This window comes from Chiloscyllium plagiosum, unplaced genomic scaffold (genome assembly GCF_037043375.1).
Source record: "Chiloscyllium plagiosum isolate Xiang-an unplaced genomic scaffold, Cpla_swu_hap1 HiC_scaffold_7, whole genome shotgun sequence".
Taxonomy (NCBI): domain Eukaryota; kingdom Metazoa; phylum Chordata; class Chondrichthyes; order Orectolobiformes; family Hemiscylliidae; genus Chiloscyllium; species Chiloscyllium plagiosum.
This window is the reverse complement of record NW_028270145.1, coordinates 45222425-45248728: the sequence shown is the minus strand read 5'-3', so window position 1 is coordinate 45248728 and position 26304 is coordinate 45222425. Positions and strand designations below refer to the sequence as shown.

General features: G+C 43.9%; 1 protein-coding gene across 1 annotated transcript in view; it reads left to right on the top strand.

Annotated features, from left to right (window-relative positions):
• The window catches only part of ppp1r1c (protein phosphatase 1, regulatory (inhibitor) subunit 1C), a 127651-nt gene that overhangs the window by 95986 nt on the left and 5361 nt on the right, over positions 1 to 26304 (top strand). Inside the window, exon 6 of the mRNA XM_043693463.2 lies at positions 5795 to 5959. Within this exon, the coding sequence (XP_043549398.1) occupies positions 5795 to 5959 (165 nt within the window). The remainder of the gene's footprint in view (positions 1 to 5794; positions 5960 to 26304) is intronic.

The window sequence follows — 26304 nt, the reverse complement described above, 5'->3', positions numbered from 1 at the left end:
GATTCTATGAAATGTTTGAATATCCATGTTTCGATTCTGTGTTCTATTACTATATCCTGCTATTGTAAAACAGATTAAAACACAACATGCATCAGTCAGCTGTATTTTTGAACTTTCATCACAGTTGCAACCTAACTTCTTAGTTATTGATCAAATCGTCAGGAATTCCAATGACACTTCTTTTCTAGAATTCTCTCTGGTTTCAGTTTGGATATCTCACAAATGGAAGCTTTTGCAAAGTACAGGGTTAATCACAGAAGATTATCAAATTGAGGTTTGTCAGCCGCAGGCAAAATGGATACAAGCTTTGAAGAAACATTAAATGATTTTGCTCTGGTAGTTACAATCTCTGTGGAGACTGATTTTGTTTGTAAAATTCAAACTTACAGTTGATAGTTGAAGAGGATGATGTTGAGTGTCATCTTTGGCTGAAAGAACAGCCTCAACCTCAGGAATTAAATGTTAATAAAGATTTAAGAGACTTCAATGAAGACTATGCCTTACAGCTGTTACATGTGGTACCTGAGCTTGCATCACAGGTTAATTGACTGCCTAAAGAATGTATCCTACTGTACCTTATCCAAATACTATATGTGATTTTCACATCATGTTCATAACAGTACAAGTCAAATTATGAAACTTTTATTGTAACAGTTAGACTGAAACATCTATTTGCTCTATATTGTATTTGTAGGTAACGTATTCTTTAACCAACAGAACAGAACTTTTCGAGTCCAAACAGATTCCAACTCCCAAGGAGGGGAGTATGCTTTTGCTGTATAAAATTAGGCATGCTTTAACAGACAAATAATATTTCACTAAAGGATGGATTTAACTTTAAAAAGCTAATAACCTTCAAGGTACCCTCCTGATAAAGTTAATGACTATCCACACAAATGTGACATCATGTGCAGTCTCATAGTCTCACCAACTTGGTGCTCTTAAGTAATCCCATCCCATGGATTTACTTACTTTCCTTCCAGCCAGGCAGTTGTTAAGCCCAAAGCTGTATTTCACAATAAGAGATTTTTTTTCTGCAACTTTCCCTCGAGTCTAGCTAATCAGGTCTTCTAGACTTGTTTCAAACCATATGATTTTGATCTTTTCAGTCCAAGTGTGCACCCCAACTGCATTCCCATGCAGTGAATCTTGGAGGTTTTTGGCTTCTAATAGCTCACTCTCTCCCAGATCCTGGCAGACTGACCGAATTGGAAAACTTCGGAATATCTTTGAAGCTCATATTTTTTCCTCATTTGTTCATGGTATGTAGGTATCTCTGGATAAGCCAGCATTTATTGCACATGCCTAATTGCCCTTGAGATGATGGTGTTAGGATGTCTTTTGGAACCCCTGCGATCCTTGGGGTGTTGATACACAGTGCTGTAAAGAAATGAGTTCTAGGATGTTGACTGAGTGAGAATGAAGGAACAGCAATATATTTGTTTTGCAGGTCAGGATAGCGTATGGCTTGATGGTGTTCCCATATATTTGCTGCTCCTGTACTTATAGATGATTGAGGTTGTCAGTTTGGAAAGTCCTGACAAATGAATCTTTGTGAATTGCTGTAGTGCATCTTACAGTGGCAGCAGTGAGTACCAACTATATGTTGGTGGTGTAGAGATTGTCTATAGAAGATGGAGAATGAGATGCCCATCTAACAGGTAATTTGTCCTGAATAGAGTCAAGTCTCTTTACTGTGATTGGAACTGCATTCATCCTGGAGAAAGTGAGGTCTGCAGATGCTGGAGATCAAAGTTGAAACTTTATTGCTGGAACAGCACAGCAGGTCAGGCAGCATCCAGGGAACAGGAGGGCACAGAAGAAGGGCCTGTGCCCGAAACGTCGAATCTCCTGTTCCCTGGATGCTGCCTGACCTGCTGTGCTGTTCCAGCAATAAAGTTTCAACTGCATTCATCCTAGCAAGTGGTTCCAGCAAACATTCTATCACGCTCATCAATTGTGCCACATAGATAGTGGACAGGCTTTAGAAATGCAGGAGGTGAGGCACTTACCATAAAATTTCCAGACTCTGATCTGTTCTAGTGACAGCTGTATTTACTTGGCCAGTTCAGTTCAGTTTTGAGGCAATAGTAACCACCAGACTGTTATTGTGGAGGATTTAGTAATAGTAACACCATTGAAAATCAAGGGCCTATTATGAGATTCTTTCTGATTCGAGATGGTTATTGTCTGCCACCTGTGTGGTGTGAATATTGGCCCATCCTGGATATTGTCCAGGTCTTGTTGCAAACTCATATGAGCTGCTTCAGTGCTTGAGAAATCACAATGGTGCTGAACATTGTCCAATCATCAGTGAACATTCCCACTTTGAGTCATAGAGATGTACAGCATGGAAATAGACCCTTCAGTCCAACTTGCCAACAAGATATCCTAAATTGACATAGCCCCATTTGCCAGCACTTGGTCCATACCCCTCTAAACCTTTCCTATTCATGTACCCATCCAGACATCTTTTAAATGTTGTCATTGTACCAGCCTCCACCATTTTCTCTGGCAGCTCACTCCACACTTGCACCACCCTTTGCATGAAATAATTGCCCCTTAGATCCGTTTTAAATCTTTCCCATCTCACCCTAAACCTATACCCTCTATTTCTGGACTCCCCCCAACACATGGAAAAGACCTTGTCTATTTACCTTGTATATCCATGCCCCTCATGATTTCATAAACCTCCAAAGGTCACCCCTCAGCATCCGATGCTCCAGGGAAAACAGCCCTAGCCTATTCAGCCTCTCCCTATACCTGAAACTCTCCAACCCTGGCAACATCCTTACAAATCATTCTGAACCCTTTCAAATTTCACTACATCCTTCCAAAGGAGGGAGAGCAGAACTGCACACAGTATTCTAAAAGAATCAATGTCCTGTGCAGCTGCAACATGACCACTCAATGCACGGACCAGTAAAGGAAAGCATACTGAATGCCGCCTTCACTATCCAATCTACCTGTGACTCCACATTCAAGGAACTATGAACCTGCACTCCAAAGTCTCTTTGTTCAGAAACACTTCCTAGGACCTATCATTAAGTGTATAAATCCTGCTCTGATTTGCCTTTCCAAAATGCAGCACCTCACTTTTATCTAAATTAAGCTCCATCTGCCACTCCTTGGTCCATTCGCCCATCCGACCAAGGTCCCATTGTAGTCTGAGGTAACTTTCTTCACTGTCCACTACGCCTCCAATTTTGGTGTCACCTGCAAACTTACTAACTATACCTCCTATGTTTGCATGCAAATCATCTATATAAATGATTAAAAGCAGCGGTCTTGTGGCACACCAATGGTCACAGGCCTCTAGTCTGAAAAGCATCCCTCCACCACCACCCTCTATCTTCTGCCTTCAAGCCAGTTCTGTATCCATATGACTCATTCTCTCTGTATTCCATGAGATCTAACCTTGCTAACCAGTCTACCATGAAGAACCTTGTCAAATGCCTTACTGAAACCCATATAGATCACATCTACTGCTCTGCCCTCATAATCTTCTTTGTTAAGTCTTCAAAAAAAAACTCAACCAAGTTAGTGAGACATGATTTCCCATGCATAAAGCCATTTGACCATCCCTAATCAGCCCTTGCCTTTCCAAATACATGTACATCCTGTCCCTCAGGATTCCCTCCAACAACTTGCCCACCATTGACATCAGGCTCACCAGTCTGTAGTCCCCTGAATTTTCCTTACCACCTTTTATTAAATAGTGGCATCACGTTAGCCAACCTCCAGTCTTCTGGAACCTCACCTGTGACTATCGATGATCCAAATATCTCAGCAAAGGGCTCAGCAATCACTTCCCTAGCTTTCCACAGAGTTCTAGGGTACACCTGATCATGTCCTGGGGATTTATTCACATTTATGCATTTCAAGACATTCAGCACCTCCTCTGCAATATAAACATTTTTCAAGATGTCACCATCTAATTCCCCACATTCTGTCTCTTCCATGCCCTTCTGACTTTGTAATGGAGAGCATGTCTTTGAAGCAGATGAAGATGGTTGGCCCTAGAACATAACCTAAGGCACTACTGCAGTGATGTCCTGGGATTGAGATAATGACGAGGAGAAAGTGAGGACTGCAGATGCTGGAGATCAGAGCTGAAAATGTGTTGCTGGAAAAGCTGAAGAAGGGCTTATGCCCGAAACGTCGATTCTCCTGTTCCTTGATTGAGATAATGACCTCCAGTAACTGCAACTACCTTTATTTGTGTTAGGTATGATTCTAACCAATGGAGAGTTTTCCTTCTCTTTCCCATTGACTCGACTTTTGTTCAGACTCCTTGATGCCACAACAAATGCAGCCTTGATATCAAGTGCAGTTGCTCTCACCTCACCTCCCCTCTGAGGTTCAGCTGTTTTGACAATGTTTGAACTAAGGCTGCCTCAAGGCCCACCTCCATGAAAATGTGAATTAACATGGGCTTTGTTTCCAGGCTGTAATTCTAGTAATCTATCCTCAAAACCCCAGCTCACTTTTATCAGAGTTGTACAGCATGGAAACAGAACCTTCCAGCCAACTCATCCATGCCATCCAGATATCCTAAAATAATCTAGTCCCATTTGCCAGCATTTGGCCGATATCCCTCTAAACCTTTTTTATTCATCTACCCATCCAGATGCTTTTTAGGTATCATGAAAGTAAATTGACAGTTAATGCAAACCTGCTTATAACCTGACATTCTCAAAACCATTCTGAAACTTTGGAGACTCAATTATTATTAACACACAGCGTGCTTCCATTGTATGCATGTATAACACTTTGTACCCTCTTCCCAATAAAACAATCTGGGCCCTTTAATATCTAACAAAACCTGTGCACCCAGGCTGATTATCAGGCAGATTTTGGAACAGATCTCATGACTCTAAAATGAAGAAAAAGTCACAAGACATAACAATCTTACAAACCTCATAGTGTTAAAATCACAAAGGAAGCTGGGAGTATATGTATTATGCAAAAAAGCCACTTCAGTATTATTTTAAGGTCCTGGTACATTACAGGCAGGAGTTATAACCTCAGCAGTGCTACAGCCCTGTGCAATTATCAACCACCACTTGAAAATCCCGAAGGAATGTCTGACATGAGTGGGTGAGTCCTCCCACATCCATCAGCTGATGGCAATTCTTTTGTGCAAATGGATATTGCTGAATGAATGCAGTTGCTAAGAGAGAGTTTTTTTTTTGTTCACTTATCTGAACAATGACGAAAAAGGCTTCAAAAAAATTCTCTTCACAAAAGGCTGCATTTTTCTCAGACCTAAGTGGGCATGTCTCTGTAGGACACAGCACCCTGACAATTTCTAAAGTTCACTTGGTAGACTGAGAAATAGTAGTGAGGAGGGAAATGGGTCAGGAAGCTCAAGAATAAAAAGAAAGTCATATTAATTATTTTGGTTATTGATTATATTCTAACAGAACAGGAAGAAATTTTCTCCTTTCAATAGGGAGAGTTGAATCACTGAGCCTTATGCAGAAACTCTTGAAGTAACTGGACTGAACACATTGCAACAATCTTAATAAGTAAGGAAAGAACTGAACCCTCTGAAGGGGATAGGCAATGATTTTTTTTTCTGCCAGTAGCATATCTTGATGGCGAATTGGGTTATGAACCTTTGTTTGAAGAACAATCACTGGTCTGCCTAAAGGAAAACTGCTTTTCCTGCACCAGTCAGAACTTACTGAAGCAGACGTACAATATTATTTGTAATTCGGTATTGAGAAAATGTGTTGTTATTGTAGTGACTGCTCCATCACATGGCTTTGAACAGTTATTTCTATCACAGTTACAGGAACAGAACAGGTAGTTCCCCTTAAATGTAATGATGAGGTGCCTCATTCGTTCTCAAGGAGTTCACAGCAGCAACAGACAGAAACAGACACAGATGAGCAAACTTTGAAACCACGGCGGAAAGACACTCCCTTTCAGCACCAGCCACCACTCATGACAGGTAGACTTTCTGTTACATGTTAAGAAAGATTATGAATCCTGCCATTTTATTTTATGAACCTGGCTTCTTTATAACAGAAGAAACACAATCATCCACTTTTACTTCACAAAGTATACTGTAAGCGCTGCTGGAAATGATATTGTTTTGCTAATTTAACATTGCTACTAGTTTATGAACACTCAAGTATAACACTTTCAAATTAAATAAGTTGTCAGTGAGATAAAATTAATATCAAATTCAGTTTTGATTTATTTTGACAGTGATTTGCTTTCACCATTGACTTTAGCAAAATGAAAACAATTGAAGTAATTATCACCAAAATAATGCATAAAATTAACATTAAATAATATAATTGAAGTACAAATAAACTTCCATTTAAGCAGATAAATTTACTCATGCCAAAGGTAAGAAATTAAAACTTAGATCTAGCCATCAAACATTAATAAATGGAATTTCTTCACAGCGGTTCCAGTCTGCTTGTTATAATTTTGCCAGAAGTACAGTGGAAACCTCTTTCAGTTTTATAGACTTTCAGCAAAGTTTACAGCAGTGGAGCAAGAGGAGCTCTCAGCATGTTCTCAATCTATGTAAACTTAGTCAAAGGTAGAAGAAAATTGAATAGAGATTGCCTGTTCTTCCATCAGGATTTCATTTTGGTTGCAAAATGTTATCTACACAATGCAGTTCTAACATTGTCCATGGCGGATACCATAATGGTGATGGCATTAGAATGGGCATTAAGTGCACATGTGGAAGTGGGCAGACTATGAATTCAATTGGCATTTAGTACTAATTTAACACCAGCTATCATTTTTGACCCATTACTGGATGCTGGAGAAGGCAGTATCCCTCACTTTCCCCAACTTGTCCATTTAAGGAGGTTCTATTTGCTATGAGATGGCTTTAGAAATGTCTTCTCTGGACAAAGAGAAGAAGCTGCAATAAACATAAAGTTGCCATATTCTTACTTGACAGTAGGGGCTGCTCCTCATTAGAGACAGGTGACTGGTGGCGGTTTAACCAAAGGGTCACCACCGCTCAGGCGGGGAAAGAGATTAAGAAGGAAAGTCCTTCATGGTAAACTCAGTTGGTGCAGGAATTGAACCCATGCTGTTGGCTCACTCTGCATTGCAAACTAGCATTCCAGCAAACTGAGCTAACTGGCCCAAAAGGCAGAGTGAACATGGGGTGTTGCCAAGATAGCAGGCTTCCTCATGATGTAGGAGGTTATTGACTACACACACTTGGGTTTTCACATTTATTGTTGAGATCTATTGGAACGGCAGAGGTTCCATTGTCTATACACACAGTTAGTGTGTGACCATGTTCAGCACATCCAGCAGGTGAATGCTCAGATTGTTGGCGACGTTAGTGATACTGTTAATTGTGCAAATTCATTGTTCCATTAGTATTTATGCTGGAAGAAAGCACTGTTACCAAGGACTATCCACTGATCACTTTCTGTACGATTCCTATGCACATCAAAACTTCTTCAAACAGACTTCTGGTGCACTCATGAAACATTTCCATTGCCTGGACAGGTCCAGAGGATTCCTATAATACTTGCAGGAGCATTTGCCATGTTTAGTTTTTATATTCTATATCCTGCACAGTTGACAATCTATAGTCCAAACTGTTACCACCAGGTAGATGATGAATAGCTGAGGAGGTGTGGAAAGGAGGATAAAGCCAATACATTGTCTTTTCAAAAACTGAAAGAACTACAAGAGGCTGGAAATCTGAAAAGAAAACAGAAATTGCTGGAAAATCTCAGCAGGTCTGGCAACATCTGTGGAGACATCAGTTCTGAAGAAGGATCACTGGACCTGAAACATTAACTCTGATCTCTCCAGGCAGGTGCTGTCAGACTTGCTGTAGTTTACAGTGTAGTAGACATTTCTGTTTTTGTTTTACATTCTCTTTCCAGCTTGGCTGTCCATGATTTGCTCATTTTGCTATAGTACCAATGAGCACAACTCCAATTCCCTATTCCACAACAATCCCACACCTGGCTTTCTCTCTGCTACTGACAATCAGACTGGTCACCATGCTGAACCACAATCAATCGCAAACATTGTAAGCCATTCTAAACCATGTTTAATTAATCAAAACATTCACTGGTCCATACAAAAGCCAATAACTCTCTCTTGTGCATTCCCTTAGTGTCTGTGTTTTATGTCTTTGCCTGGTTTTGCAGTGTTAACCCAGTGGCAGCAGTAAGGCTGGTAGGAGATTGCGAACTTTCAGTGATGGGAGACTACAGATGGTCTTGGAGGATACGTGGGAGCATCACCGACTCTGGAAAGCCCAGCAATGGGTTATCAGCACATGTGCAGGCCAAACAATGAAATAGCACTTAACAAAAGTCATGACCCTTTTCAGAAAGTTCACTGATATTCGAATCTCACCAATCCTGGTGTCATCACAAAAATAAAGAATATAGTCAAAGTACTCAAAGACCCAAGTTTACATGTCTGATGGATTCAGCTTAATAGAAAACACTGACCAGCTTTCTGAACTTATCAGGAAATTACTATTTATTACAAGTAAATCAAACCTAACCACCAGCAAACAATAATAAAAACTATTAACGTCAGATGGATATTTTAACTCCTTATTCAACTCAGACAGATATAAATAGACACAGAAAAACAAACATGGGTGTTATGAGTGGAGCACAGTATGCTAGGGAAAAGCAGTTCCAAAGCACCAATCCACAGGTTTCAGTGAATTTCTACTTTGCTTTCTAAGACTTTTTATTCTTTGATTTCCTTATTTCCATCTTTGCAATTCCTTTGCAAAAGAAACATATTGTTAGGGACACTAAAGTTAAAGTCTTTCAGTTACCAATTAAAGGCAACAGCTTACATCAACTCAAAGGAGCAAATATCTAGCTGTCTTCCAGGTTTGTGTTACTTCACTGCAGAGAGAGAGAGAGAGACTTTGTCTTTTCTGCAGTCCGGAGAAAGTGAGAATCGCTTCTCGGCCTTTTGGCTAAGATCAAGTGTCTGTTCTTATCAGGACAGGGGTCGAGTTGCGAGTCATCAGAGCTAGTGGAGATCATCGCTGGATCGTGATTGGACGTTGTAGGATCGTTTGGTTGTGCTGACCTGCTATTGGTGGATCTTCATGCTGGCTTCGGCCTAACGCCAATTCAGGGACCAGCCAACCTCCGAGCTATGGCCTCAACAGCTGTGCGCAGCCCTGGGCAGGGGGTTCGAAACACCGTCCGGGTGTCTGTTAAGAAGGTGGAGGAGCGGACACCAGTCGATCGGACGGTGTTCGTCAAGAAGGTGTTGTTCGAGTGCTGTGGATTCGCCGCAGCAGACGTGTACTGCCTGCAGGATTTCCCTGGGGCAGGCTACTTTGATGTCACCTTCAGGAGCGTGAAGCAATGTGAGCAGCTCCTGAAGGTCTTCAAGGAGAAGGAAGGGGAGCCGCTGTTCTCCATCTTGTCGGCGGTCCCGTTGTGTGTGCTTCCTGCACAGAGAAGCCGGGTTGTTACTATCCACATGTACAACCCCTACGTGCCAGCAACTGATGTCCTGACGTTCCTGGGAAGATATGTGCAGGTCGAGGGTCAAAGCACCGACGTGGTTGACCCTTTCGGGATCTGGACCAGCAAACGACAGGTCAAGGTAACCCTGAGGGTGGACGCCAGCGGGAATATCCTCCACCCACCCTCCAGCTTTGCTATCGGAGGGAGCAGAGGGTACCTGACTTATGCAGGGCAGCCGAAAGTGTGCCGAACCTGTGGGAGGTCAGGCCACATAGCGGCGGACTGCAAGGTCACGATCTGTCGCAATTGCAAGAAGGAGGGCCACCCAACCAAAGAGTGCAAGGAGGAAAAGAACTGCAATCTGTGCGGGGAGGCGGGCCACGTGTACAGGGCCTGCCCAAGACGAGGGGCCGCCACCTACGCGCAGATGGCCGGAGGCGGGCCACAAAAGGACAGCAAGGCACCGCAAACCGGCAAGGAAATGGTGGCAGGAGGCATGCAACAGGAAGGACAGGCCGGAGCAGAACAGATGACAGCTACCGGAGAGGTACAGCTGCCGAGCGAAGCTCCAACAGGACAGGAGGAGGAGGCGGAGAAGGGAAAGAAGGAGGCAGAGGAATGGACCGTGGTGAAAAACAGGAAGAGGAAAACCCACCCGGTCACCAAGACCTCCCAGAAAAAGGGGAAAAGGCAGCTGCAGGTGGAAGATACGGACAGCTCTTCGGAGGGTGAGGACGGAAGAAAGGAGGGTCGTCACCAAAAGAAGAGGCAGAGCGCTGCGAGGAGAAAGGAGAGCAGCAACTGCCAACCAAGGGACGAGCCTCCAGAGGAAATGGGAAACCACCACCCCCCACCAGGTGAAAGCCAGGAGTGTCCCACCGCCACACAGCTCCAGGTCACTGGGAGCAGCGACCCTCTGACAGCCCCGCTGTCAGATATAGAAACAGACAGCGTGGACCCTGGTCTCGGCCCGATGACACCGGAGCGGGCAAATGGGCCGAGTGAGGAACTGGACAGCTACCTCAGCCCAGCGAGGGTCCAGCAGTTTGCGTACTGCATGGGGATGCAGACAGCTACCCCAGAGGGGCAGGACCAGCAGCAATCAGACATGGGTAACCTTACAACCTGTTAACAAAATGGGGTTTAAAATTGCAACCATCAATGTGCGCAGCATAAAATCTGCTGCGCGATGTGTTTCAACTCTGGCCTTCCTGGCCAACGTGAAAGCTGATGTCCTGTTTCTGCAGGAGTGTGGGATACCGCACCTCAGCAGTTACAGGAGATGGTCGAGCTTGTGGGCCCATGGGCCGTCAGTGTGGTCGGGGGGCAACGATAACCGCTCCTCGGGCCTGGGTATTCTGTTACGGGGAGGCAACTTCACCATCTCCGAGGTTAAGGAGGTGGTGGGCGGGCGCCTCCTCGTTGCTGATGTTACCTACAGAAACGCTCCCGTGAGACTAATTAATGTGTACGCCCCAGCGGGTAAGAGTGAACGGTTGACCGTCCTGCAGCAGCTTCCACTGTTGCTGGCTACGTCCAGGCCGGTCATTCTGGCCGGAGACTTCAACTGTATCATCGATGCAGATGGATGATCCGGCGGGGGGGACAGTAAACTGGACGCCACGTCCAGAGCCCTGATGGACACGGTCAAAGACGCCAAGCTGCACGACGTCTTCAGCACCCCTGCAGACGGAGCGCAGCGTAGATATACATGGTCACGGGCAGAAGGGTCTCTCCGCTCAAGGATAGATTACCTGTTTGTGTCCCGAACGTTCTCGGTCAGATCCACCGACGTCAAGCCGGTGTTCTTCTCTGACCACTGCCTCCTGCTGGCCGACTGTCACCTACAGGACGAGCAGCGGGCTGGTAAGGGAACGTGGAAACTGAACACCAAGCTGTTGACCCCGGGAAACATTGAGGAGCTCAAGAGGGATTACGCAGGTTGGAGAACCGTGAAGTCCTTCTTTGAGTCTCCAGCAGACTGGTGGGAAACAGTAAAAGGGAACATCAAGAGGTTCTTCATCCTCAAAGGTGTTCAGGAGGCGAGAGAGAGACGGGGAAAACTGTCCCAGCTCCAGGAAAGTATGCAGAACCTGCTCCTGCTGCAGACGTTGGGGGTCGATGTCACGGAGGACCTCAAGGAGGTGAAGGGCCAGCAAGCCTCGCTCTTTGCCTCAGAGGCCTCCAAGATAATCTTCCGGTCCAGGGTCCGCTCGGTGGAGCAGGACGAGACGTGCTCACGTTTCTTCTTCCAGAAGGTGCACAAAGAGAGTTCCGTGCTCAGCAGCCTGAAGGAAGAAGATGGCTCGGTAACGTCATCTCAGGCTGACATCATGAGGATCAGTAAATCCTTCTATGCCAGTCTGTATGACTCGAAGCCAACCGACAGCGCGGCCTCCAAGTCGTTCCTGTCCTCTATCACGGAGGTCCTAGACGACGGAACACGAGAGAGGCTGGACCAGCCGCTATCTCTGGATGAGCTGACCAAGGCCCTCGAGTCCTTCGAAAAGAATAAAACTCCCGGAAGCGACGGCTTACCGGTCGAGCTCTATTCCGCTCTTTGGGACTTGATTGGCCGGGACCTGCTGGAGGTGTATGTCAGTATGCTTCGGGCAGGTACCATGAGTGAATCCATGAGGAAAGGCATCATCACCCTCATCTACAAGCAGAAGGGGGAGAGGGAAGAAATTAGAAATTGGAGACCGATCTCACTGTTAAACACAGACTACAAAATCTTGTCAAAGGTCATTGCCAACCGGGTCAGGTCTGCTCTGGGGTCGGTGATCCACCCTGACCAAACCTGTGCTGTGCCGGGCAGGAAGATCGCTGAGAGTCTCGCACTCCTCAGAGATACGATCGCCTACGTGCAGGGCAGAGGGGTGGACACCTGCCTCATCAGCCTGGACCAGTAGAAAGCCTTTGACAGGATATCGCATACATATATGAGGGATGTCCTCTCCAAAATGGGCTTCGGGGAGGGAATCGCTAATTGGATCAGACTGCTCTACACCAACATTGTCAGTGCAGTCTCAATCAATGGGTGGGAATCAGATAGCTTCCCAGTCAGATCTGGAGTCAGGCAGGGCTGCCCTCTCTCTCCTGCCTTGTTTGTGTGTTGCATAGAGCCATTTGCCGAGTCCATCAGGAAGGATGCGAGCCTGAAAGGGGTGACTATTCCTGGCAGCGGGGGTCTGCAGGTTAAGGCCTCCCTGTACATGGATGACGTCGCCGTTTTCTGCTCGGATCCGCTGTCCGTGCACAGACTCATGTGCATTTGTGACCAGTTCGAACGGGCCTCGGGGGCCAAGGTAAACCGAGGCAAGAGCGAAGCCATGCTCTTCGGGAACTGGGCCGACCAATCCTCTATCCCCTTCACCGTCAGGACCGACCACCTGAAGGTGCTGGGTATTTGGTTCGGGGGGGCTGGGGCGTGCGCCAAGACCTGGGAGGAGCGGATCAGGAAGGTGAGACAGAAACTGGGCAGATGGGAGCAACGGTCGCTCTCCATCGCGGGTAAGAACCTGGTCATCAGGTGTGAGGTACTCTCAGTATTGTTATACGTGGCACAGGTCTGGCCTATCCCCAGAACCTGTGCCGCCGCAGTCACCCGGGCCATCTTCCACTTCGTGTGGAGATCAAAGATGGACCGGGTCCGAAGAGATGTAATGTACAAAGACCGGTGCAATGGGGGAAAAAACACACCCAATGCAACCCTCACCCTGATGGCCACTTTTGTATGTGGCTGCATCAAGCTGTGTGTGGATCCCCGGTACGCAAACACCAAGTGTCACTACGTACTGAGGTTCTACCTGTCCCCGGTGTTGCGAAGGATGGGCCTGGCCTCGCTGCCGCGGAACGCTCCGAGTAGTTGGACCGTTCCGTACCACCTGTCCTTCGTGGAGAAATTTATCAAGAAAAACACCTTTGACCACAGGTCCATCAGGAAGTGGTCAGCACGTAGTGTCCTTGAGACCCTTCGGGAAAAGGAGAGGGCGGATCCTATCGGGTGGTTCCCTGAGCAGACTGTCAAAGCCATTTGGCAGAATGCCTCATCGCCAGAACTTTCCAACAAGCACCAAGACATGGCTTGGCTGGTGGTGAGAAGGGCTCTGCCTGTGAGATCCTTTATGCACGCCCGGACTCTCTGCCGCACCGCACGCTGCCCTCGAAGCGGCTGCGGGGGGGACGAGACTGTCACACCTCCTTCTGGAATGTGCCTATGCAGAGGAAGTCTGGAGAGGAATGCAGTGGTGTCTGTCGAGGTTCGTCCCGAGCAGCGCCGTGACGCGGGACTCCGTGCTCTACGGCCTGTTCCCCGGGACGCACACCGAGACGAACATCAACTGCGCCTGGAGGATCATCAACTCGGTGAAGGACGCTCTCTGGGTGGTCCGAAACCTGTTGATCTTCCAGCTGAAGGAGTTGACCCCGACTGAGTGTTGCAGACTGGCCCATTCCATGGTCCAGGACTACGTGTTGAGGGACGCGCTGAAGCTTGGGGCAGCTGCCGCCAAGGCACGGTGGGGAAAGACCACCGTCTAACATCTGCCTGCCTAACGAAGAACAGGGGGCCCACGCAGTCATTTGGGCTCCGCTGGCGTCTGAGCTCAATGTAATCGCACTAACCTGTGAATATGAATGATTACCCTGTTTCGATACGTAAAGAAATTGAATGTTTACAGAATGATGACATGTCCAATTGTATAGATTAAATATATATGAATAAAGTATATTTTTGAAATAAAAAAAAAAGTGAGAATTGCAGATGCTGGAGATCAGAGCTGTGAAAAATGTGTTGCTGGAAAAGCGCAGCAGGTCAGGCAGCATCCAAAGAGCAGGAGAATCGACATTTCGGGCATAACCCCTTCTTCAGGAATGAGGAAGGTGTGCCAAGCAGGCTAAGATAAAAGGTAGGGAGGAGGGACTTGGGGGAGGAGCGTTGGGAATGCCGGAGAGGGGGTGGGGGCGGAGAGGTCGGGAAGAAGATTGCAGGTCAAGAAGGCAGTGCTGAGTCCGAGGGTTGGGACTGAGATAAGGGAGGGGAAATGAGGAAGCTGGAGAAATCTGTGTTCATCCCTTTTGATTAGATTAGATGGCCTGTTTACTCACTAGGGAATCTAATCTAATCAAAAGTGCCTTGTGGTTGGAGGGTTCCTAGGCGGAAGACGAGGCACTCTTCCTCCAGGCATCGTGTTGCCATGTCCTTGGCGGAGTGGGAGGGGGAGTTAAAGTGTTCAGCCATGGGGCGGTTGGGTTGGTTGGTGCGGGTGTCCCAGAGGTGTTCTCTGAAGCGTTCCGCAAGTAGGTGACCTGTCTCCCCAATGTAGAGGAGGCCACATCGGGTGCAGCGGATGCAGTAAATGATGTGTGTGGAGGTGCAGGTGAATTTGTGACGGATATGGAAGGATCCCTTGGTGCTTCGGAGGGAAGTGAGGGGGGAGGTGTGGGCGCACGTTTTGCATTTCTTGCGGTTACAGGGGAAGGTGCCGGGAGTGGAGGTTGGGTTGGTGGGGGGTGTGGACATGATGAGGGAGTTGCGGAGGGGAGTGGTCTTTCCGGAACGCTGATAGGGGAGGGGAGGGAAATATATCCTTGGTGGTGAGGCTTCTCTCATCATCAAGCTGAGGACTTCTGGCAACCACAACTCCTGATTGCTCAAACCAATAAGCAAACTGTTGCTGGGCAAAGCTAGCTCTACACACACCCCACCCAGTGCCAGGACCGCTTCTCCCACTGCTTCAACAAAGCAACAGTATACTGTAAACACAACTCACAATAGATTCTAGTAACAAAAACAGAAGTTACCAGAAAACTTAGCACATCTGGCTAGTATCTGTGGAGGGAAAACAGAGTTAACATTTTGAGCCCAGTGACCCTTCTTCAGAACTACTTTTGATTTTATTTTCAGATTTACAACATCTACAGTTCTTTGTTTTCTTATACGAGTTCCAAAAATTTGGTTTTAAATTCTTGGGGCAGCACAGTGGCTCAGTGGTTAGCAAGCTGCCTCACAGCACCAGGGACCTGGGTTTGATTCTAGCCTGGGGTGACTGTCTGTTGGATTTTCTCCCACGGTCCAAAGATGTATAGGTCAGGTGAATTGGCCATGTTAAATTGTCCATAGTGTTAGGTGCATTAGTCAGAAGTCGGTTACTCTTTGGAGGGTTGGTGTGGATTTGTTGGGCCAAATGGCCTGTTTACTCACTAGGGAATCTAATCTAATCAAAAGTGAAGCAGCTCCTTTCACAATCATTGCTTTAACACAGTCCTTTTCCATTTTAGTTTATTGTGCCAACCAATCTGGATGGTTTTGAATCCTTTCCCATGAAATCTGCCATATGCAACAAAATTTGTGCATGACTTTAGCCTCTGATGACCTGGTACCTGCTTTACCTTTTATCCCCCTGTGGCATTTATGCCCAGAGACTCACGAGATGCAGATCCAGGCTCTGCATTACCTTCTATAGTATGTACAGTGGTTTTAACCAGGCCATTAGCTATAAGTGTCAGATCAAATGGCAGTTTTTAATCATCATTTTTTTCTTTTTCTTGCACTTGAAGCTCCTGCACCATTAGGCGAAAGTGAGGACTGCAGATGCTGGAGATCAGAGTCAAGATTAGAGTGGTGCTGGAAAAGCACAGCAGGTCAGGCAGCATCCAAGGAGCAGGAAAATCAATGTTTCGGGATTCCTGATGAAGGGCTTTTGCCTGAAACGTTGATTTTTCTGCTCCTCAGATGCTACCTGACCTGCTGTGCTTTTCCAGCACCACTCTAATCTTGCTCCTGCACCATTGCCAGGCCAAGCAGCAACCTCGGGTTCCTGTAACCTCAGTCATGGTTTCATAGAATCCCTACAGTGTGGAAACAGTGGTCAGCCCAACAAGTCCAGACTGACCCTCCAAGGAGCATCCCACCCAGACCCACCCCTCTACCTTATCCCTGTAACCCTGCATTTCCCATGGTTAATGCACCTAACATATACATTCCTGAAAACTGTGGGCAATTTAGCATGGCCAATCTACCTGACTTGCACTAACTGATTCTTCCATGGTGTAAGGTGCCATCTCCTCCAGTGAAGTTAGGACATGCAGGAATATCTATTTCATATAGTTTCAGTGCCAGTGCCTGTGGTCATGTGCAACTTAACCTACATGAGCGAGGAGATTGTGTGGTGGTATGATCTGTTTGCATAGTGTGCCCGTGTTTTGAACAGCTGGCAGTGTGAACAAACATTGAATTGTGAGTATTAATCTTTTAGCAGATTTTAATGTGAGGATAAGGTGAATGCACAGATGTTAAATATGAGTCATTATAGGGATTGCTGGTAGATGAGTGAATAGATGGTGGTGAATTGGGTAGTGCTTCAGGCTAATAATGTGATTTTTAAGAATATAATGTTTAAAATATATATTTACCAATTTTGACCATCTGTGTGATGTCGTTACATTCTTTTAGCACTGCAAACCAGTCCTTGGAGGTTCTCTCCAGTGGCTTTAAGCTCCAATTAACTACTCCTGTGGATACAGAACCAAGTCATAGAATCACAGATTTGTTACAGTATAGAAAGAGGCAATTTGACCCATCGTCATCCCTTAAATGGCAGACTGGTCACCCAAAGTCTCCACATGCTCTTTTCTCTGTTTAAATGCAGGTGTTTGCGAAGGATGAACAGGAATGCAATGGGCACAGTCCCTGCTGAAGTTTACATGCACTCACCTTCAGATTTGTCCGAAGGAGGTGGAAAGGGGGTAGGGAGTACAGAATCCAGCAGTGCATTTTTCCAATGCTGGTTATGCTCAAAGCAGCTCATAAATGCAGAAAACAAACACATATTCTGGCTGATTGCATATAAAAAGGAGCTATTAGCAGATGTAGGTATAAGATTCTTTATTCACTACCTGCATGCAATGCATGTTGGCTTGTAAGAGTGTACACTCTCCACTTACTTTATCAGATTCTCACATAGCCCTGTTGTGCCAGTATAACTGGACAGTGTCAATTACACTTTTGACAGTTTTTGTTTTTAATTGGCACATTTATGTAATCATAAACTTTTCATGCAAATTTAGTGAAAATATTTATCAGTGTGTGCATTTCACAATTGCTTTTCCCCAAACACCACTTTTAGTAATTACAGAGCCCTCAATTTTCACCATGATGGCCAGATGCTCTGCTGTGATAAAAATGCCAGACAAGGTTGGAAATCTTAATTCCCGCCCTGAATTTGGCATTTCTCATTTTCATGCGGGCGGATCATGATATGTGCATGTCTGGTACTCCGAGGCACCCGCCTACTTTAATGACCAATTGGTCATGAAGAAATCAAAAGAGAAAACGCTGGAAAATCTCAGCAGGTCTGGCAGCATCTGTAAGGAGAGAAAAGAGCTGATGTTTCGAGTCTAACTGACCCTTTGTCAAAGCTTTGACGAAGGGTCAGTTAGACTCGAAACATCAGCTCTTTTCTCTCCTTACAGATGCTGCCAGACCTGCTGAGATTTTCCAGCATTTTCTCTTCTGGTTTCAGATTCCAGCATCTGCAGTAATTTGCTTTTGGCCATGAAGAAGTCTGATTTTGGAATCCCTGGAGTCTGGAATGTATGGTATGGAGATGAGACCAGGTAATTGCAAGTCTATTCTCTGTGCATTTCCTTTGGATAGCCATGGTATCCTGGGGATTTGATTGCAGCAATTAGGGTGGGGATTGGAATCCTTTCGAGGGTCAGATACTAGATTTCCTCGGGGGGGGGGGGTTGTGTCAAATATACTTTGTGGTGGTCTTAAGGCATGTTAATTGGAGAGGTTTTTATGTAAAAGGTGCATAAATCTTTGGAATTGTCCAACTTGTCAAGAGTGTTAACAGTATCAATAGTGTTGGCATGTCAAGTCATGTCAGCAAGTGTCAAAATGCACACTTATGAATGAGAATAGTTTTCTCAATGGAGTGTAGTACTTAACATTGAGTAACAAAACTATATTTTTCTCCAATGTGCATTAACGCTCAATACATTTGTCTGGTAGGTGAAAGGAGAAAGGTGGTGTGTGTGGAATTATACATAAAGTAGATCCAGGAGTACGAGGGCCTTGGGTGATGGTGGAGGACTGAGGTTGCATGGGATTGAGGAATTGTAAGGATGTGAGGCACATGATGGGGGGGGGGGGGGGGGGGGGGAATGTGATGTAATGAATGGAGGAATGTTTTATGTTTCTCCCCATTTAGGGAGGTAAGACATACCTTAGCGGCTGAGTCCCAGACACATTTGGTAGAGATAAGGCATCATTTTGCAAGAGTTCGAGACACTTGCACGTTGAGAAAAGGTGGGAAAGTGCCAAGCAAGTGCACAAACTTATTGAGAGACACAAAGTTGTTAAGAAGCCATCCTAACAAAAGAAATTTGTTTAAAAACAAAACAATACTAGGTGTTTATATAGGGCCATTAAAGGATCTGTGCTTTAACCATTCTTTTAGCCTGAGTGAGAAACTGAGATGGAATTGAGGAAGGCAGCCGTCAGGTGGTTGGGATGAGTCTAGTGTTCACTGAGAGCATCCCATGATTTGAACATGAAGCTGAGAGGGAATACCTGTGTTCAGGGAAAACTTTTTAAAAGGAAATTTCTGGGCAGTGGCCTGCAGCTATTGATTTAAGGACCACTGGATAAGTAACACATAGGCCCAGTACTCCTAATGCAGCTAGATTGGTTCATAAAGGATTGTAACTGGGATTTTAACAGTGTTCTAAGTCATGATTCCTAAATGGACAACTTTTCTGGTTCTGAAAATCTATCCATGGAATGTCAGTTACCTTCATCATTATAAAAATGAAGACTTTTTAAAAAAATTGTATTAACATTAATTTATGACATTTTAGATATTACCATAATCCCATGTGTATATGCCCCAAACTTGATTTTACTCTCTGTACCATTGTTGAAAAGACAAGTTTGATCAATTCTTTTTTCCATACCAGTTTTGGCATTGTGTGAAACGTGTTGGTCAAAGTGGGGATGTATAATATGACAAGGAACATGATTTTGAATGTGGGTGGATTGTTTAGTCATGGAAACATGTGAGCCCCTTCAAGAAGCCTGCTGCAATCCACCAACCTCTGCATTTATTGCCTACACGTTAAGCTGTGTGTGTATGTACAATCCCTTCCAGAGAAGTAAGTTGTCAATTTCAGTATTCCAGCAGACAATGTATGATTTTTGCAGTTTTATTGTATATCTAGCTTCCAGAAGCTCCTCTTTAAATTCATGATGAGCACGAAAGCAATTGAGGGCCTAAACAATAACAGGGAATTTTATTGATAAATACTGCCTCCACATTACTGCTTTCCTCCTTCCTTTTGTGGATGACTTGTTCACAGACTTGTGCTGAGAAGTTACTTTTTCAAGGTGTCATCTGTATTTGGAGGTTTGTACATCTGACTTGCATTATGAAGCTCTACTCATGCTGGTTTATTTTAGGCACCTGATGAGGACAAAGATGATCAGCATAATTAAGAGCAGCAATGGCTCTGCTGATCAGAGACTTGCAGCTCCGCACAAGAGAGGAAATTAGCAAAGATGTATAGCTTGTAGGCAACCATGCTGGCCAAATAAGGCAGACAGATACAGAATAAGAAAGACAGATACAGAATAAGATTCCTTAATATGTTGAAACATTAATGCCAAAGAGATCTGAGGGTGTTTGCCAGCTGGGAACAGATATTTCCAGCCTTCTGGAACAAAGCTGTGTCAAGTTAACCTGGGCTTCATGCTTTACCACTCTCTGCCAAAGTCAATACCATCCTCAATGTTTTCGTCTTTATCTTTTTCAACTTGTTTGCAGCGTTTGATGTGATTATTACTCGATCCTCCAGCAATGCTTCGCCATTGTTATCCAGCTGGGTGAGTTTACCTTGTTCTAGTTCTGATATTATTTATCTAATTGCAGTAAGACCATCATCTGCAATGGCTTTGCTTCCCGTTCCCACTTTGTAATCTTTGGCTTCCACCAGGATCGATCCTTGGCGCTAACCTATTTCTCATCAACATGCTTCCCCTTGATAACAGTGTCTGAAAATTCAATACTTGTTTTCACATATATGTAAATGCCACCTAGATCTATCTTACCACCATCTCTCTCAACTCCTCTACTCTTGCTGATTATACGACTGCTATCCCAACATTCTGTACTAGATAAACAGATGTTTCTTCTCACAAAGCATTGAGGAGTATGAGGAAGCCATTGACTTTGATTACTACTACACGCTCCTTTTCCTAATGACTGACGTCATCCCACTAAATCAGCAACTGTCTGATGCTGAGCAAATGTTGGTATCATAACGAGTACTGAAGTGAGTTTCTGACCACGTATTATCTCATTTCCAACTGCTGCTGAAATCCTCATCCATTCTGTTACCCTTTGTTACTAGGTTTGATTTTTCCAGCGCACTCATAGCTCAATCATTGTAAGGCATCCAAACCTCTGCTCCTCATTTTTTTAATTTATGTTCTTATTTACACATCACCACTCTGTTCTTCTGGCTTAAACTAGCTTCAGCAGCTCCTCAATTTTAAAATTCTCATCCTTGGTATCAAGTCCCTACATGAACTCGCCCTCTCCTTACCTTTGTAATCTCCTCTAGCCCCAAGACATCTGTGCTCATCTAATTCTAGCCTTTTGAGTATCCCTATTAAAAATTATTCCATTAATGGTGACCAAGGCATCAGCCACCTGGGCTTTAAGCCCTGGAATTCCTACCCTGAACCTAATTTTCTTCTTTCCAGATGTTCCTTTTGTTTTCCTTTAGTTAAAATTTTAGTCATCTGCCCTGTTAGCTCTCTGTGTGATTTTGTGCCAAATTCTGGTTCATAATGCTCCTGTGAGCTACCTTGGAACATTTTAATACTTTAAAGGTTCTGTAAAACAAAGGTTGTGTTGTCATTAGTGTTGGATCTTACTCAGGCTCGACTGGAGACATTAACAGGATCTCGCTGTTGCCAATCCCTCAATGCATAATTCAGGTGACTGCGAGTGTTTTCGCCAGAACATGTGCTTACGTACACTTCCTGTAATGATGCCAGTCAGAATGAGCAGGTGTTCAGGTTGGTGAATATGCATGGCTTCCCACAGGTGCAGTGTATCCATCAGCCGCACGGATGAGTGGCAGTTAAGGCACCATGAGTTCAGGAGCATTTATTAACCAAAAAGACTTACAAAGCATTAATTTGCAGCTTGTGTGCAACCACAAGAAGATATTCATTTAGAGGAACGAAAGATTCCTAATGTAGGATACTTGACCTACAATGATGCTGATGACCTGTGACAATCTGCCATTACTTCATACCTTGAAGCATACTGGCATCCATTGAGGGTGACTATGAGGGGAGGTATGGCACTGCGTAAGAATGAGGGTGAATGTAAACTAATGGGGATGTAGAAAAGAGTGTTTAGAGATGAATGGGTGTGCAAATAAGACAAAATGGTGCAAGTGGTGATATGCTGAAGTAGAGTTGAAAAAATGAGTGTGGAGTTGCAGTGGTATGCACATTAGGATGGAAGTGAATAAGCTATTGTCCACCATTTTCCTGCTTAGATCATTAAACTGCTTTCAATATTCAATCCAAGAGAGTGGTACCATGTTCTTGCCACTAACTTCATAGTCAACATATTCTTTCTTTCGCTGGTGTACTTCCTCTTTTTGCCAGTAAGGAAGCATATCTGTCTATTGGCACTACATCACTAATCAGTGCATCTAAAGAGGAGATGTTAAAATGAGGTGCAGCCTTTGAATATCAGAACTCCGTCCTGCCCAATCCTTTGCTTGTACTTCTAATCAAACCTGTCACTGAAATTAAATTCTGTGCCAATGCATTGCCAGGTTAAAATCCAACACACAGCCATCTCCACAAATATGTTAAAATAAATTTTAAAAAATACACTCAATATTTTATTGCTCATGCTTTGTTGTACTTGGCAGTTCCATCAATTTGCTTTGGATTGCAACACATGAATGTTTTAATTTTCTCCTGGTAGAAACCTTTACGATAAAGCGTTTAAAGAAAACCTAAGATTTGATAGCTTTAACAAAATTACTTAATGGTTACTGTTAAACATTATTTAATACATTAATGTTATGAAAGATTCCAAAGTTGTTTCAAATATAAATTCTTATTTGGACATCATATTCCTGACATTTTTAAATTAGCATCTGCTTTAGGTTTGTTCCGTATGATTTAATGACTGTAGTGATTGTAACAAGATCAGCCAGGTGGACCTCATATAATATGAGTTCCCTGATTGGAGCTGTTAATCTGCTCCAATCAGGGACCCCTGGCTGACAGAAATAGACAGGAGTGTCAGACATCCTGTTCACTCTGAGAGCTGGCTCTGAGGGAGCTGGACCAATGTCAAGGACTCTCCACATGTACATAAAAGGTGATTTTGTGGTGGGATACTGCCTCTGAGTGTGATGATTCTGACATTAAAAATGACTAAACAAGTCGTGTTTGTAGTGGAGTCATAGTCAGACAGCATGGAAAAAGACCCTTTGGTCCAACTAGTCCACACCGACCATGTTCCCAAACTAAACTAGTCCCACCTGCCTGCATTTGATCCATGTCCCGCCTTTCCTATTCATGTACTTATTGAAATATCTTTTAAATGTTGTAACTGAGCCTGCATCCACCACTTCCTCTGGAAGATCATTTCACAAGCGAATCACCCTCCGTGTAAAAATATTGCCCTACATGTCCTTTTTAAATCTTTCTCCTCTCACCTTAAAATATGCGTTTTGGTTTTAAATTCCCCCACCCTAGACTTTTGCTATTCACTTCATCTATGTCCTACATGATTATATAAACCTCTAATAGGTCACCCCTCCAGCTCCTACACACCAGTGAGAAAGTCCCACCTTATCCTTATACCTCAAACCCTCCAGTCCTGGCAACTCTTTTCTGAACCCTCTCCAATTTAATAATACCCTTCTGATTACAAGGCAACCAGAACTGCAGACAGTACTCCAGAAAAGCCTTCACCAACATCTTCTACAACTTCAACATAACATCCCTCATTCCTGATGAAGGGCTTTTGTCCGAAATGTCAATTCTCCCGGTCCTCGGACGCTGCCTGACCTGCTGTGCTTTTCCAGCATCACACTCTCAACTATGGCATCCCAACTCTTGTAGTGAAAGGCCTGAACAATGAAGGCCAGTGTGCAAAATGCCTTCTTAATCACCCTGTCTACCTGTGATGCAAATTTCAAAGAATTATGTACCTGAACCTCTAGGCCTCTCCATTCTACAACACTACCCAGGGCCCTACCATTAATTGTATTAGCCCTGTACTTGTTTGTTTTACCAAAATACAATACATCGCATTTATCCAGATTAAACTCCATTTGCCACTCCTCAGCCTATTGACCCAATTGATCAAGATCTCCTTGCAATTTTAGTTATCCTGCTTCACTACCCACTATATCACCAATTTAGGTGTCATCAACAAACTTACTAACCATGCCTCCCATATTCTCATCCAAATCATTTATATAAATGACAAACAAAAGGGGACCCTCTACTGATCCCTGCGGAAAATTGTTGGTGATTAAGTTGATATTCTGTACATCACCGAGAGAGTTGGTGTTAGTTTAAATTGTAAGCTTTCAGGTTTACTGCTGTTATTTTTTAAAAAGTCAAATATAGTTGATCCATGTACTGATTATTTGGATGATATATTATTTTATATCTACTATCTAAATCTTCCCTTAGCTTAAGTCAGCAAATAGGTTTAAACAATCTATTTGCAGGACTGCAATAATTTAAGTTAATGTACTTGTTTTTGGTGAATGAACTGTCACTTAAATATGTTTAGAGTTTTCAGAAAGAAATCCAACTTAAACAGTTGAAAGCCATTAGACAATAAACAGACATTAGATGGTAAAATAACAAGCTAGAAATTAGCCAAACCTCCACAGAAGTTACAGGCCACAAAATTTGATTTGTAGCATCCACCTTGTGACTTTACAGAAGGCATTTTGGATCCAGATGGTGTCCATGCTATACATTTCTGTGCTGGGTACCTTTTTGGACTGAATGTTAGCTCCATATATTAGAAGCAAGTGTTAGGAGTAGGGGAGACAAACTGTCATCTGTCAATGTGTAATGTGTTACAACCAGACCCTATGCGATGTTCCCAAATTCATTACAGTTCCAAATGGGCTACCCAAACAAGGTTCCCCTTGTTTATTCGCCCACCCCCTTGGAAGGTTGCAACCGAGTTCTAAAGAAGAGTCATACTGGATGTGAAACATCAGCTCTGTCTCACTCTTTCCACAGATGCTGCCAGACCTGCTGGGTTTACCCAGTATTTCCTGTGTTGTTTCAGATTTCCAGCATCTAGAGTATCTTGCTTTTAATTTAGAAAGGGTGCCTTCTCATTTTGATACCTTTCTCCTAGATCAAATAATCTTATGTTTTAAAGGGAGCCTTTTTAGCAATTTTTGTTTTGAGTTAACAATGTGTGGGTAAACCAATTATTAAACGCAAGGAGAATCACAACTGTAATGCACATACACACAGATTAGAGGTAAAAGGTGAATCCAAAAGAATAAAAGTTTAGAAAAAAATGGCTCGGTCTATGAATTGCTCTTGAAGAGTGGATAGTTACAGTGGAGGTTCCAGTTAATGTTGACTTTTGTAGTTGAATAGTCATTTTTTGGATATTCTTGGTTTTGTAGGCTAAATGAAGTACCTTTTCTCCTGTTTCCTTTTCTATCGAGTTTGCAGTATTTAGAGTGATGAAAAGTCTTTACCTGCAACAATAGCTCTTCAACCATAGCATTTGCAAAATGCTAATATCCAAACCCAGGCTGTGTGTACTAGAGCATTCAATCCCATTATGCTACTGCAGTAGGGTTGAAATTGGGTTTTTACCTCCTGTCCTTATATATTCTCCAAAAGCAAAAAAACACAAATTGTGTCTGCACCTTGGGACATAATCTGCAGTTGTGTTAAAAGTGGGGCCACAGCTCCTCAATAACTTAATAGTCACAAAAGAACAGTCTGTTTGGATTTTGGATTGTAGATGTTATACTACATTGGTCCCTCTCTCCAGATAGTCACTAATTTACACCTACAGTGATTTGTGGATGTATCAGCCCTCCATTAAAAAAAACATACTTTAGAATCACGCGTTAAAACTCTCCACAGCACGTGGAATTCTGACTTATCGTTGTAACAAATGCCACTTTGACTCTGGAGCTACCATTTTTGATTTAAGTACTCCAGCTAGTTCTTAGTCTTGACCTAAGCTGAACAAGTATTCAGAAGTAGAACCATCCAACGAAAACAGTTTAAAAAAATCACCCTCCACTTTCATGTTAATGACAAACTGATTTCCGCTGGTTAGCAATAAGTTAATAGAAGCAATTGGTTTGTAAAGTTGGTAAATCTTCCAGGAAATAGTGTAGAATTGCAGTAAATGCTTACTTAAAGGGTCTGCTCATAATGCATGCTCTGAGGCAGGTGCTGACATTTCTATTCCTTTAATTTGCAGCATAGCAAGGCACATGAATAGAGTTGACATGGAGAAAGGCAAGCTGCTGGAAGACGAAGTGGGTGCAGGGGTAGGGGAGATATATCATATCTACATAGTGCCTTCAGGCAACAATTGTTTTGTCTCAACCTTGATGAAGAATAGTGTGTTAGCACCTCTGTCTCACTAAGGAGATGTTCACTAAAATCATCTACCTGTTGTTTACTGACCTGCAAACTCTAAGCAAGGTGCGATTAGAGTTACCTATGGTTTAAAAGTGGCCTTTAGTCACTTGATTCTGGTTGTTTTTAAGCTGTTCATCAATACTGTAG